The 15,172-nt window shown below is 39.6% G+C and overlaps 1 protein-coding gene and 1 long non-coding RNA gene across 14 annotated transcripts in view; one reads left to right on the forward strand and one right to left on the reverse strand.

Moving 5' to 3' along the window:
* ADGRL1 (adhesion G protein-coupled receptor L1) overlaps positions 1-15,172 on the forward strand; it is a 150,450-nt gene that overhangs the window by 106,280 nt on the left and 28,998 nt on the right. For 6 of the 13 annotated variants that reach the window (XM_087955578.1, XM_087955580.1, XM_087955579.1 and 3 more), the window contains 3 exons: positions 3,450-3,464; positions 11,732-12,532; positions 14,627-14,938. In XM_087955578.1, coding sequence (XP_087811704.1) covers positions 3,450-3,464; positions 11,732-12,532; positions 14,627-14,938 — 1,128 coding nt within the window. Of the gene's footprint in view, positions 1-3,449; positions 3,465-3,658; positions 3,705-5,095; positions 5,268-5,289; positions 5,309-5,586; positions 5,783-11,731; positions 12,533-14,626; positions 14,939-15,172 lie in introns of those variants that run through there. The other 7 variants (XM_087955585.1, XM_087955582.1, XM_087955584.1 and 4 more) reach the window with 5 other exon arrangements.
* LOC148132145 (uncharacterized) lies at positions 6,889-9,211 on the reverse strand. Its single transcript, XR_015747634.1, has 3 exons — positions 9,146-9,211; positions 8,969-9,038; positions 6,889-6,974 (listed from the first exon to the last, which is right to left on the reverse strand). It is a non-coding gene; the product is annotated as an uncharacterized LOC148132145 (long non-coding RNA).

The raw sequence follows: 15,172 nt of genomic DNA on the forward strand, positions 1-15,172 counted from the left end.
AGAGTTGCTAACACTCAGTAGATGCAGTGGATTACAACTCCCATCTTCGGTCAGTGATCATATGAGTTAGGGTTATTAGTTCTTACAGAGGACTGTAACTGGTAAAGGCTGATCCAGAGTCTCACTAATTGAAAAATAATATTCTATCTGTTAATGTTAAATTTTTAATATATGCTAAAGGCACTGAAAAGTTAAGATTAACCCTTCCAAATTAATCCCTCCAACAGATAATTTGGAGAATTATAGAGACAGAACTTGAAGATACTATGAAGTTATAATTTATCTTACTCTATAACTTTTGCCAAGCTATCTGGGACCCTACACTGTTCCCTGAAGTTTTGGATTGTGAAATGTAAAGTTTCCTTTAATTTCTGATGACCTCATGGGCATGCCCATATAGTGTAGTTTCCTTGGCAACCCATGAAAATGGCTTGCCATTACCTTCTTCTGGGAATTTTTTTTAACCTCTCACTCTAGTCTGTGCCTTGAGCATGTCCTAGTATACTCTCAGGATAGTACTAGCATGACCTGAATTTGCTTAGCAAAATTTCCATTGTGTATATATTTGTTTATGCCAATTTTGTTAATTTTATAAAAGTGCTCTTTATGCATCTTTCTGCAGTTGAAGACAAAGTTCACCTCCAGTAATCTTTCTACTTTGATATTTCTTTTACTCAAATTTTATTTTATATTGATAGTAAACAGAAAGATCTAATTTAGCACTGTTTCCATATTGTGGGCAGACAGATATTTCCATAAAGGTCACAGTCAAAATATTAAAAGAAAGAGCAAAGAAATCTTGGAGGAACCATATTCTGAATGTGGAAGTTCCAATTAAATATCCTGACTAGTAGATAATTGGGACAATTTTTCTATGAATTTGTGTTGTCCTGTCTTGCCTTTACCGCACAATAGAGCTACCCTTTATTTACATTCTGAACTGCAGCTTAAATTAGACCCAAGTTGCCATTGGGCTCAGATCATGAGTTGGGGTGATTGCTACTGTATGCCATTATTTACATAGAGTTCAGAAAGATTTCAGCTTCATCCAAGCCATAGCTCTCCTTATAACACTATATCCTTGTTTTGTTTCCTGCTTCTTATAAAAAGAATACTCCATCAGAGAGTAAAGACATGCTACTTCTGACATTTCCTTCTTGTCTATCTGCTTAATTTTGTCCTGTGTAACATTGCCGTTACAATACCTGTAGATTACTGTACAAATTATTCATAAGTCACCACTCCAATGTATGTTGCTTTAGATCTGGTTTTGGGAGAATAAATATATCTAAAGAAATGAGGCCTGACAGACCTTAACTTATATATTTTGTTAGGTTAAACTAATTAATAGAAAACCATATACTGAGGATGATATTAACAGTATAATATAAATGCAACATTGTAATTATGACAATAAAACATGTCTGGAAAATTATGTTATAAACTGATCAACTCCAGAAAATTTGTCCATATGTCTTGAAAATCTGAATGGTTGATATTGTTGTTTTTTACCAGTTGAATTGGGGTTGTTGTTTTTTTGGTGTATTTGTTGTTTTCTTCAACAAAGGCCAAGAAAATACATACATATATGTATATGTATATGCATATGTATATATTTCATTCAATTGTATCCAATTCTTGGAGTTTGCCTGGACAAGTTTCTGCAGCTTTCTTGGGAAGAGTTTTTAGAAGTACTTTGCCATTGCCTCTTTTCTAGGGCTGAGAGAAAGTGAGTGGCCCAAGGTCACCTAGCTGGCTTTGGTGGTAGAATTGCCAGACTCCCAGAATTCCCAGACTCCCAACTCATGTATTACTACCTTCTAAATTATTCACCTGCCACCTATCATATCTCTACTATTTGAGGCCAGTCCTAGGAACCTTCCATTTGTCCACTGAAGATTGGGTGTTTCTTACAGAGAGTCTCTAAGTCCTTTATCGTAAACAACTGGCACGAGCATTGGAATGTCTCGTAACTAGCATTGTTTAATTTTGAATGTGAACCTGTGACTTGAGATTTTAATCTAGATATGAAGTTGAGAAGCTGTAGCTGAATGGCAGAATTCCTTCATAAAGTCCTAGATTGAGGGCTGGATCTTCCTAAAATGTCTTCAGAGCTATTTCTAAGTTAGCAGAACATTAGTTAGACCCTGCAAAATGTTACATTTCAACATCTACAAAACTGCAGAAAATGTATTTATTTATAGCTGTACTTATAAGTTTCAGTGCTGCCTACTCCAAGAGCTCTCAAAAAAGTACACATTTAACAGATCATTCTAAACAGTTTAAAAATTCTAAAACAAGGGTTAAATTCAGAACTTTAAAATTATTCAAAAAGTTACAGAAGAAAGCCAGTTTAATGCAGTCATTAAGGAATCAGGCAAAAACTGGGTGATTGCAAAGTCTTGTCCCGCCTTACACATGAAGCCAGCTGGGTGAACATGGAGCAGACCCCTCTCTCATCCCTAGGAAGGAGGCCACGGCAAACCCACTTCTGAAATCTTGCCAAGAAAACTGCAGTTACCAGGAGTCAACATTGACTTGAAAGCACCAAAAAGTACAGGTAGAAGGGTTTTAAGCCCCTTCCTCAGGACTAATAGGAATGGTGACTGCAATATATTCGATAGTATGTTCTACCCCTTGGGCAAAACAAATTTGCTGTTGATGTATTTGTGGTGAAACCCATAAAGAATGCCCCATAGAGTCTGCCCTTCATCTTAAGGACTGACCAGCAGTCTTGCAAGGAATTTGGTCCTACGCCATGAGGAAGAGAGATATAGGAACAATACTAACATGTAGAAATGTATATTGATTTATAGTTTACAGAAGAATAGTTTTGGTTGGATTTAGAGTAGGTGAGTAGAGTAGTAGCACATGTCTCTGGTCACGTTGGGTATGCCTTCCCTAGACATTCAGTAAAGATTTGGGGGATTTTTTTTTCTTTTCAAAGTCTGACTCTTTCCCTTTTTTCATATTTCTGCTGACTCTTTCTCTCCCCACCCCTCCCAATTCTGCTCTTTTCTCCTGCAAAAGCTTTCCACCCAGCAAACCCCTTTTGTGTTTTGCTCTTTTGTTGTCCTTCCTGATTTGATTTCTGATTTTTCTTTTGAAGGGCAATGTCGCTGGCACCAAGTTTAAGGGCGGGTGGGGAGGACCCTGCACACCTCAAACTATTCAGTTGCTGTCAGGAGGGGGAGACTCAGGGGAGACCTCCCCCAGCAAACCCCACACGCTCTCTGCCTTGATGTGACTCCAAAGCGGGAGGGGCTGGTGTTTGTTGGGCTGGTGGGAAGATTGGGGAGGGTGGGAGATGGACAGTTGAAGGAAAAAAATGGTTACTTTAGGGTGGGGGGCAGAAACAAAAGGAATTTAATCTCTTTTCTCTTTTTTTTCCTTCTTGCACCTTTTTTTTCAATATATTTTTTCTTCTCTCCCTTCGATGCATAAAGTAGAAGTGGAACAGAAAGGTAAACAACAACATTACCACTGACCCCACCCCTAACCCAGCACCTTGTTTTTTTCTCTGTGGCCATATTTAATGTGACCTTCCTTTCCCTCTTCTCCCTGTCCCTTCTTCTCCTAACCTCCCACCTGCCCTTCCCTTGGCTTCCCTTCCTCTTCTTTCTTTGGTCTCACTAATTCCAATTGGCATCCTCTCTAGAAACAAATCTGCCAATCACTAAACAGCCACTCAGCAAATAAAGGAGGTAAAGCCATCATCTAACAACAGCCCTGCCAAACGTTCCATGTTTCCGTGCTCACATGTGGAGGGGAAGCACCATGAATGCTTGGGCGATGCCTGTCCTTCTCTGGTTTTGCTTCCTTCAGGGGAAATACACTTTTCCAAACCGTTCTTGCCTGCGTCTTTTATCATTCAACTGATTTTCTCTGCTCCTTTCTTCATGTTTCCATGGCAACCAACTGGGTACCTTGGCCTACCTCAACCACTTTTCTTTCTTTCTTTCTTTCTTTCTTTCTTTCTTTCTTTCTTTCTTTCTTTCTTTCTTTCTTTCTTTCTTTCTTTTCTTTTCTTTTCTTTTCTTTTCTTTTCTTTCTTTCTTTTTTTCTTTTCTTTCTTTCTTTCTAAAAATGCTTACAATTTTCTGAAATTACAAAAGAACAATAGCTGGTTTGTTTTTATATTTAATCCTCTCACCCCTTACTTTGATTGCAATTTGGGCATTTCTAAATACTTCTTCCAGAGCTTTCCTGTATTTAAAAAAAAGTATTTACATGCATACATTGATCATTGTTACCATTATGGAAGCCATGTGGTTTTAGACATTCAATAAGATCCCAGAAAATATGTATACCTTTTGATCCTATATTCAGCAAAATGGGGCCTTTTTTTCCTTCTCCCAAGCTACGTGTTCAGCCTCAAAATGCTCTCTGAAATGATAGGGTGTGGTTTTTTTTAAATCCACTATTGGATGTAATGTGGATATTCTTTTGAGCTTCTTACACATTGGAGCCTTCCCCCAACTTCCAGAAGTATGGATTGACAGTTCCTTGACCACAGCGTCTGCAGATGATGAGAGCTGTAGCTGTAGTTCAGGATGCCACCAGGTTTGGGAAGTCTACAATTAGTAGTACACTACCTAAGGAATAGATGCTCACACTAAGTGGCATCACCCTAAGCAAGGATAAACTCCGCCTTCGCCATGCTCTGACAAGCAAAGTGAATCGTGTGGCTAAAGCTGAGCATTAATGACTTCATTTGTAATCCATCCTTCAGTGGAAATTTCACTCAAAGCTTGTACAGTTCTTTGATGAGAATTCCCAAGCTGTATCTCAAATTGAGTTTGCTTTCCTTGCGAATATACTCAGAGTTGGCTTGAAAAGCCTTTCTCTCTTTTTTGGTGAGCTCTACCTATCAAGATGACATGGAAATTAGATAAGCCCAAAGTAAGGATATGCATACAGTCAGTTATTCTGATATACTAATCACTTCAATGTGGGCATTTTTAATTTTTGTACATATTTCTTCTTTCTTTCTTTCTTTCTTTCTTTCTTTCTTTCTTTCTTTCTTTCTTTCTTTCTTTCTTTCTTTCTTTCTTTCTTTCTTTCTTTCTTTCTTTCCTTCTTCCTTCCTTCCTTCTTTCCTTCCTTTCTTTTTTCTTAATTCCTGATCAAATCCTGGGTGATTTTGTGTTTTTTTAAAAATTCTTTTCCATTTCTGCTTTTTTTTAATTTGAAGAAAGCTGCAGTCATGATCATTGGCTCTGTCTGTTATTGGGGGAAGATGGGGATGGTGCATGAAGGAAGGGGGGGTCAGTAAATGTCTCATATTGGCTAGATTTATTAACCTAATGTAAGTATCTGAAATCACAATTGCAATGAGCCTCTTTGAACAAGAGACAAGCTGTCAAGTTAGATCTAGGAATTCAACCAATTAATTGCGAGGTAGTACAACTAAAAAGCCAGGCTTGATTCTACCCAAACCATGTCTTTCTTTTCTCCCTCTCTCCCCTCTCTTTCTCTCTGTTTAGTTTGTTCTAAAAGCACGTTTTTCCCCCCCACTACATTGGTTTGGAATTTTTTCCCAAGATTGGGGATGGAGGCATATACTTATACTTTTCTTTTCCACAGGTTTCCATGGTTTTTGGATGTGGTTTTTCACTGATGGTTTCCTTCTCTGTTTCTGACATCTTCTCCCCCAACCCCAGAACACAGTTGCCCCCATCCCGAATTAGAAGGCTGAGTCGGCACTACCCCATCCATGAGGGATCGGAACCAGTTAACGCTTTGTGCTGCCCCTCCCTCTCCAGCGCTTCATTCTTTAATGGTGTGTTTCTCCTCCCTGTGCCAGGAGTCATCCATCCCACCCCACCAACCCAGATGGGAAACTGGGCTGAGCTGAACCTGTGAAAGTCCAGGAAGCTGCTTCGGGGCAAGGTTGCCAAGCAAGCGTTCAGGGCAGGGAGGCAAGATTAGAGCCCTGGAAATCTTTGACTCTTGCCACCTCTTCCCTGTCCCCATCCTGTCCCACCTCAGGTTCCTTAGCTTCAGAATGGGGGACAAGAAACTGAAAATGGCAGAGGTGTTCGTGTAAAACAAACCACCATTCAGGTCAAATTATTTTGCAGCCGACATCTCCAGTCTGATGGGTGAAAATAAAAACCGGAGGCAGCACATTCACTTGCAGGTAGTCCTCAACCTACGACCTACAGTTGAACCCAAAATTTCTGTTTCTAAGCAAAACAGTTGTTTAAGTGAGTTGCACACCCCATTTCATACCTTTTTTGTCATGGTTGTGGAGAAAATCACTGCAGTTGTTAAGTTAGTCACAACGATTGTTAAGTGAATCTGGCTTCCCCATTGATTACGCTTGCCAGAAGTTCGCAAAGGGTAATCACGTGATCCCGAGACATTGCAACTGTCATAAATACATGCCAGTTGCCAAGCACAACTTTTGATCACATGACCATGAGGCTGCTACAACGGACATAAGTGTGGAAAACGGTCATAAGTTGTTTATTCAGAGCCATTGTAACTTTAGTCACTAAATGAATGATTGTAAGTTGAGGACCACCTGTAGATACCTACAAAACCAGAGGCATGTAGATATTTTTACATTAAGAACAATATAGTTGGTTGCGTTTTGAGTGTGTGTTCATCTGAATGTTTGCATATGTATAAAAACACACATGTGCAAACAAATACCTTACACAAATACACAAGAAACACAAACCATAAGCATCATTGAATTGGAAGTATACTTTTAAATATGGTCCAGCTGTTCTTCTAAGCATCAACAGATAGAAGGATATGTATCTATCTCCACAAATGCTGTATAGAAAAGCATAAAATTTGATGTATTGTAAATCATGACATTCATAGTAGTTCCCGGTCTTGAGACTCCTCTTTTTCTTCAAGTTTGTAGTGTCCTTACTTGGGCTTAGCTGCAGGTTTTGAAGAAGCAGGATCAGAGAATGGCTCCAGGCAATCTGCCCATTTCCAATCCTATAACTGACAGCCTTGTTTGAAAGAAAGGAAAAACACAATGTGCAATGCATGACAGAATAGTGACACAATATTTAGATAGTTATACGTAGACCAGCCAACCATTCCTAGGGCCTTCTTACTTCAGAACAATGGCAAATGAAGTTCAACACATCTGGATACTGGATACCTAGATAAAACGGGTTAGGAATTGCTAGGCTGAAGGCAATTTTCCTTTGAATTTATCAGAAGGACACTCTTTAGGCAAGGATACTCATAAAGTTCCATTAATAAGTACCAAGAGGATTTCAAGTGCTGAAATAGTCAATAGACATGGCATTTGGAGCTCACAGGTTCAGACTCTGACTTTTCACCTATGACTTCTTTTCCAATTATGAACTATTTCCCTGAGACATGATCATCATTTTGCAGGGAAAACTGGTTGGATTTGGGTATGATATAACATGGCCAGGGGGTCACATGATTGCTTTTATCTTCTGGGGAATGTAAGCGGGGGAGGGAATTATCTAGTTTGGGAAATCCAACATGGCCCCTCCCAATAATAAGCAGAGAAACAATTTCTTTACCAAAAGGGGAAAGTCCATAGTGAATATTGGAGGAAAGCATCATGATCAGTGAGTGATAACAAGTCATACACCTTGCTATGGAATCCTCTCTATGGCTAACATTCATTTCTAGACTTATTTTACAACGGGAGCAATGTAGACAGTTATTTCTTACATTATGCTCCAGGGTTTTGGTAGTGTTTTTTTTTTTCCTGACATGAATGCCAAAAAAAAATCAATAACATTTCTGGGAGTAAAAGTGATGTTTGTTTGAAACATTATAAAAAGTGTTTTGTGGAATACAGGTGTCATCAATATGAAAGTAAAAAATTGTGTTCAGCCAAATTGATGCAACACCGACATAGTCCTGAGAACTAAGTCTTGAAACCCATGTCAGTAAATGCAAAACCTCTGAAATGGTCATAATTTATACATTGTGAGTCTTGAATAAGTTTGCTTTTGACTTTAGAGGGACTTGCTATGACAAAGTTTGAAAATCATGGATTAGACAGAGATAGATAGCTAGTACGAGGAACATCATGCAATGCTATAAAATCCAACTGTTTCCCATTAAGCAGTTCTTGTCTGGTGATTCACAACAGAAAACACTACAGGGATCTTTAACAGACCTTGTCATTAACATCTAGGCTAGTTGGCTTCTCTCCTCCTTGACTCATTGCCATACAGTGGTAAATCCATTTGTCACTTTACATTTCCACTGCACTATAAATCAAATAATAGCTCTGTCGTTGTATGCAAGAAGATTAAGTAGATGATCTTCAAACACCTGGTAGACAATAATTGAGACAATTATTTCTTTCTAATTAAAAGTGAATAGGCAAATTGCAGGTGGTCTTCCATGGCCTGCTGTATCAATGCAATCTTTGCACAAGTTGCTTAGAGTACTTAAAAAGTTAAAATGTATACACTATGGATCTCTCTAGCTGGCACGTTATAGCTGTAATATGAAATGTAACTTCCAAATAACCATTATCTCTCTCAGCCTGGTTCCTTGAGAACTATCTCCAGTTCTCAAGGAAAGAATGATGCTTACTAGTTAGGTTTATGGTAGCCCACTTCCTTATTTTTGACAGAAGATGGGCAACATGTGGGCCATATGTGGCTACTCCAACCTCATTTTTCCTTCCCTTAGAGCCCCCAAGGTTGTAACACTGAATTTCATCAACATTTTTTTTACAGTAGGGGAAGGAGCAAAATAGTTGTATTAACCCTCCGGTGGAGCGGGGGGGAGGAAATAACACATTTATTGAGCATTAAAAAACATCATCAACTCTAATAAAGCCTGTTTCTTTCATTCTTCAAAATCAGGCTGAACGTTTCTAGTGTCATAGTGTTATTGGTCACAATCCTTGTAGCCTCCGTAGACAAAATAATAATAAAAGTATGGTCCCTACATCAGAAAAGCCCTGGCTCAGCTCTCTTCCAAACTCATTATTACTCACTGTGAATACCTCTTTTCCATTCCATGTACCAGCTCTCCAAATGAGCTCAGGAGGCAGAATTTGCCAGCAGCTAGAATGGCAGAATATTTATTAATCAGAATTATTTATTATTACTAAGTAAGATGCAGCACAACATCTCCATGGAGACCCAAATACCGTGAATAAGAGTGAACTCACCAGGTTGCTGACTCAGCCCTGCTTGCTCCCTCTGGAGTTATTCAGAGATTGTGACCATTGAAAACAACAGTCCATCACACTCTTAAGCTCGTATAAATCCCACTGATTTTGAGGTTTAAACTTTTAAAACTATGAGATAGCGTATGCTCAGAATCCCAACCTAATCTCCTTTATGCAAAAATGGATATGAAATGCATTTCTATCCATTTGCAATGAAGCTCTGCCTGAGTCTGAGAAATCAGGGGAGGGGTATTTGTAAATATTTATGAGAGCCGGCATTGTCAAAAATGCTATTTTCCTCCATGACTGATGCCAGTCTCCTTCCTGGATTATTTGCCAATCATTTCTAAGGCTGTTGGTCTACTTCCAAGTATGTGGTGGTATGGTTTGATGTGGAATCTAAGTTATGCCCAACTCCGATAAGACTTGATACATTTTGGAGTGTTGTGGCATTTCATAACAACTGTGCAGATATAATAATGGGAGAGCAGAGAATTCACTACTGTATCCACAAAAACTATTGCCAGACATTTTAGGGCTGCTATAACAAAGCCCAAATGCCATTGAGACTGCAGAGTGAGAAAAAAACTTTCACAGTGGAAAATATAAGCTAGCACCCAGCAGTAATTGGCTTGCTGACGATCCAGGTTCCCCCAGCCGTGTACCAGTGTGTCAGTACTTTTACACCAGAGAAATATAGTCCTGGGTCTTCTTAAATGAAAGCGTCTTACAGCCTTTAAGCCCTACAATTTTCATTTGGTTTGACTGCTCCATTGTCTTCTCTGTAGCCACTTAGTAACACTGTGCCATAATGGACAGGTGAATTCTCTGCTGCAATCCTGCTCTCCTCACTCCACTCCTCCTTCCACCACTAAATGCTTTTCTTTCCTCCCAGCCTTCCTCCAGCTAACCAGAGGCAGATACTTGCAGAATGCTGGCCTGTTTTTGTCTTCCTTTCAAACTTTTTCCTCCTGGCTTTTCCCAAGACTGCGGGCGGCCAATTAGGGTGTGGGTGAAAGGGAGGGGCTTCCTTTCCCCCCTGCCCAGCCTCCTTTTTCCCCCACTGTCACTTCACTCCTCCACCTCCTGCCATGTGCACTAGCCTCATGTACTTTGCTGCTCCGAATCAAACCTGGCTGATAAGTTGCTTGAATGGCACCCAGGATATGGGAAGCAGAAGCTTTGGGTAATTGCATCCTTCTGCTATGATTCTGTAAGCTCTTATTTCCAGAAGGGAGACAGTCCCTGTGCTAATCTACAGCTCTCTGTCCCCAGGGCTTAAAGTAGTCTGTTTCAGAGGAAGAGGAAACACCCTGTCTTTTATATTCAGTGGGCTTCTAAGCAGCCAAGCTTTGAATTATTTTGTGCTTGTTTTTCTTTTCCCATTGCCCATTCAACAATGTTTAATAATGGTTAGAATATTTCAGGCTGGCAGGCCCTCATTCTTTTTCCATTTCCTCAAAACTGTTTGGAAGACAGTGATAAGATGTAGAAGAACATTTCTCGGAGGGCGTGAGATAAAAGAGTCTGAAGCAATGGAAGTTTGAAACCTGGGCTCCTAATTTCTGCTTCTAAATGCATGATTACTTTTTGTTTTAGGAACTGCACTGAGCTAACTTGCAGCTCTGATATTCTAGCTAATTACTGCAACCCCAAGGAAAAGAAAGACCACTAATAATTGCCTTTGTAGATGCAGAAATGGGTCCAGTTTCTTTCTGCCTCATTATTATTGATGGTTATGCCAACATAAACCTGGGCTTTAGGTGCGGCATGATGACGGGCGTAGATTAATCTTGGTCAATGGAGTTGGTGAAGCAAATTCCTTTTATGAGTGCTATAATCCTTTGATCAGTGTACTTCAAGATTTAATGGAACCAATATGTTATAAGTTTCCAATAAAGTAAAATAAAAGGTGTCCTTCCTCTAGATATACCCAAAGAAGATAAAGGTCCATCAGTCCTATAAACCCAACAACACTACTCAGTGCATTCCTTAGGATAGACAGTGCTACAATTCCATACTTAATTTCAAAGATGTGATGTGGAAGCTTAACTTCCATACCATTAGATGTATCCCCTAGATATCTCTGGTGGAGAAGATTTGTGAGGTCACTGTAATTGCTTTTCTAGAGCTTTTAACTCTGACCTCCATAGAATGAGTAAAGCATATGGTCAGGGAATAGGGGTTGTAGCTGTAAGTTCACCAGTACTCCTGTTCATATTTCTGAGCTATCCAAATGAAATTATTTATAACTTGGCAGGGAAACAATTTAATTGCCCATTTTAATTTTATCTGGACAAAGTGTTGATTTCCTCTGATGCTCCCCACCCATTCCTCCCATTATTTAACATCACTGAGCCATCTCAGCTCAATAACAGATAAAAGTGTCATGATTGCAGCTGCTCTGAAAACTCAGCGCGGATTTCACTTCTCCTGCCAACAACCTTTTACAAATTTATCCTCTCTCTCTCTCTCTCTCTCTTTCTTTCTCTCTTTCTTTTTTCCTTGTTCTGTCACATTCTTTCTGAATTTTCACCCTTCCCCTTTTACCCAAACATCCTTTCCTCCCTTACATCCCCTCCCTAGTATTCGTTTGCCCAGGGACGCTGCACAAGATCCTGGAACCTACCTCGGCCCATGAATCAGAGCACCAGTCTGGAGCTTGGTGCAAGGATCCTCTTCAAGCTGGAGACCGAATATATGTCATGCCTTGGATCCCATACAGGACAGACACCTTGACAGAGTATGCTTCATGGGAAGACTATGTAAGTGCCCGGCATACCACCACATATCGCTTACCCAACAGAGTCGATGGCACCGGCTTTGTGGTGTACGATGGAGCAGTCTTCTACAATAAAGAGCGGACACGCAATATTATCAAGTATGATCTGCGGACACGGATTAAAAGTGGAGAAACGGTTATCAATACAGCCAACTATCATGACACTTCACCCTACCGCTGGGGTGGCAAGACTGACATTGACTTGGCTGTTGATGAAAATGGGCTATGGGTCATTTATGCCACTGAAAGCAACAATGGACGGTTAGTGGTAAGCCAGCTCAATCCTTACACTCTACGCTTTGAAGGCACATGGGAAACTGGCTATGACAAACGCTCGGCATCCAATGCTTTCATGGTGTGTGGAGTCCTCTATGTGGTACGGACAGTCTACGTGGATGACGACAGTGAGGCCGCAGGGAACCGTGTCGACTATGCCTTCAATACTAACATGAATCGTGAAGAACCAATCTCTCTGACCTTTCCTAATCCTTACCAGTTCATCTCTTCCATTGACTATAACCCCCGTGATAATCAGCTTTATGTATGGAATAATTATTTTGTTCTGCGTTACTCTCTTGAGTTTGGTCCACCTGATCCTAGCACTGGTGAGCTATCATCCTAAGATAAAAGTTTGGGTGGGGAAGAAAAAGGAGTTGTCAGTGTTTGGAAATTGTGAATGCTTGATATTTGTTCCAATGTTTACAGTATTGATAAAAATATTTGGGGACAAAAATAATGAGTCAACTTGCAGAGATGTGATGTTCTTAATTATACAATGTGGCACATAGACCTTAAATTATTTTTTAAAAAATAGATTCTTTAATGTGTATTTTATACCAACTTTCTTTAAACCAGTGCCCTCCAACTGGGTTGGACCACTAGAATTATTATATGCCTTTTGGCTGAAAATTCTGGGGTTTGTAGGCGAATACATCTGGAGAGCATCAGGTTACAGATGACTTTTTACACTAAATCTCATATATCACCAGTCCCCCGTTGCATATGAATTAGGATTGTTATCTTTTGACTTGAGCTAAATATCTTTTGACAGCTATCTCTTGACTTGAGCTAAATTAGATAAAACAAACATATATTTTACATATTCTACAAGGCAACTCAGCTCCTACTATTTGATGTGAAGGACAATAATCACATTTCAAGAAATTTTTGAACATGTATAGGCAATATCACCTTAAAAAGAAAGGCTTAAATTTTTGCACTGACATCTAAAATATTTTTAATTTTGCTACTTGCTGCAAGCAGTTCTTCAGGCTCCAGTCAAATAGTAAGTATTGGAAAGTTTTATTCACCTCAATTCAAACTCCCTATGACCCCAACAGAGTCAGCATGTGCCTGAAGTTCTGACAGTTAACATCACATGGAGTTTAAATTGAGAGATGGATTGTCTGATGTTCAGTATTTGGCAGAAGCCTAGAGGCTACAAAAATAATTCCTTAAAGCTGGGCAGAAGGAGAAAAATTCAGTTTACTTTTGAATAAAAGAGGTTCAAGATTAGTCATGCTCTGGTATAGGGCCAGATTAAGATCTGTTTATCCCAATATACCACTAATTTGTTTTTCATACATTCTCCATTCATCCCAGTGGCACAGCTTGTGTCTGAATGGTATTTGAAACTGAGCATTTCCACAGTTAATATCCCCATGCTGTGGCTGGATGAATGGGATTTAGCCTTAGTGAGAATAATGGATCAGTTGTATCTATAGGAGTCACACGCATATTTTTAGAAGGGATGGGACAGAATGAAGCTTACCTTTACTTAAATTAGCACTAAATGCTACAGTTTGCTATATTTTAAAATTAAAAATGATTTCAGTGTGAAGACATGGCTTGTATTTCCTAAGAAAGATCTGACAGAAGATGTCATAAATGGTATGTGGGCTTAAAAGGATATGAGGAAGCTGATCCAGATTAACCATTTTAGATAGACTGAAATGAAAAAGTAATATAACTTGGAAATTTGTTGAATTTTTGCCATTTATATCATCTACACAGGGAAGATCCAGACACACTGGGAATATAGGAATATACTGTATACCACGTCTCATGGAATATTTGTTTAGCAGTAAAACAAGGGTCAAAAATATTGGGCTGGAATCAATAGAAAGGAGGAAAGAATACATATAATTCTTTTGGTATCATTAGCTCCTTTTCAGAATATTCTGCATTGGAACATTTAGTAATCACTATCTCCCCTTTTAAAAAAAAATATTTTTGCAACCATGGCAACTAGAATTTGTGATGCTAAAGAAAATCTGGGACTCTTTATAACCTGGAGAACTGCATCTTTTGTTACAAATGTGATCGTGATTAAATGGTGATTCCATGCAATGAGATTTTCTGGCTAGAATAAATAATACTGTGGTGAGAACTCAGCGAGGGAAGATATGTTTTACATGTGCAAAGTTTTAAGTGCAGCCCCTGATATTTTCAGGGTCAAGGATCTGAAATAGCAATACAGGGCAAGAAAAGACTCTGCTGGAGATTTTAGGGATCCCCTGCAAATCAAGATGTACCATAAGATTGGATCAATGCAAAAGCAACATCAACGAAAATGGAGTTGTAATAAGCATAGGCATTTTTAAGAATTAAAATTTTACAACTGAAGACCTGAATGGGAAGGGAGGGATATTTTGTTTTTGGGAAGAATTGCTTGTCCTCAACTGTCTCTCTGCCTACAGGCCCAGTCACCTCAACACCACTCAGCACGACAACCACTATTCGTCCCACCACTGTCACCAGCACAATATCGCCTGCTGTTACAACCACTCGACAGCCACCCCTTACAACCCACCCTATAGGTGCCATAAATCAGAAGGGTACAGAACTGCACACAGTCACTGCCATAATGCCCAGTACCCGCCGCCCACCAGCAAACAACCAGCACATCTTTCCAGAACTCTTCTGTGAAGCAAAGGAGGTGAGGCGTGTCCAGTGGCCAGCCACACAACAAGGCATGCTGGTGGAAAGGCCTTGCCCAAAGGGCACGAGAGGTAAAAATAAGCAGCTTCACCAGGGGTAACCTTAGGCAAATTGCTCTAGTCTTTATTGCAGAGGTGAATGCCTTTGGATGCTTACCAGATCCAAATGAAAGAATCGGGGGTCCAGGCAGTGTGTAGTTCTTCCATTAGCCAATGCTAAAAGTCGTAGTGCTATCCTTGAAGTGGCAAAACCCTGTATTGGAATGAAATCTGCTGACCTTATTCCTGTTTCTCAACTTGCCTTTC

The sequence above is a fragment of the Notechis scutatus genome, chromosome 2, assembly GCF_049901735.1.
Source record: "Notechis scutatus isolate UNSWTSFEM ecotype Mainland chromosome 2, rNotScu1.2, whole genome shotgun sequence".
In the NCBI taxonomy this organism is placed as follows: Eukaryota; Metazoa; Chordata; class Lepidosauria; order Squamata; family Elapidae; genus Notechis; species Notechis scutatus.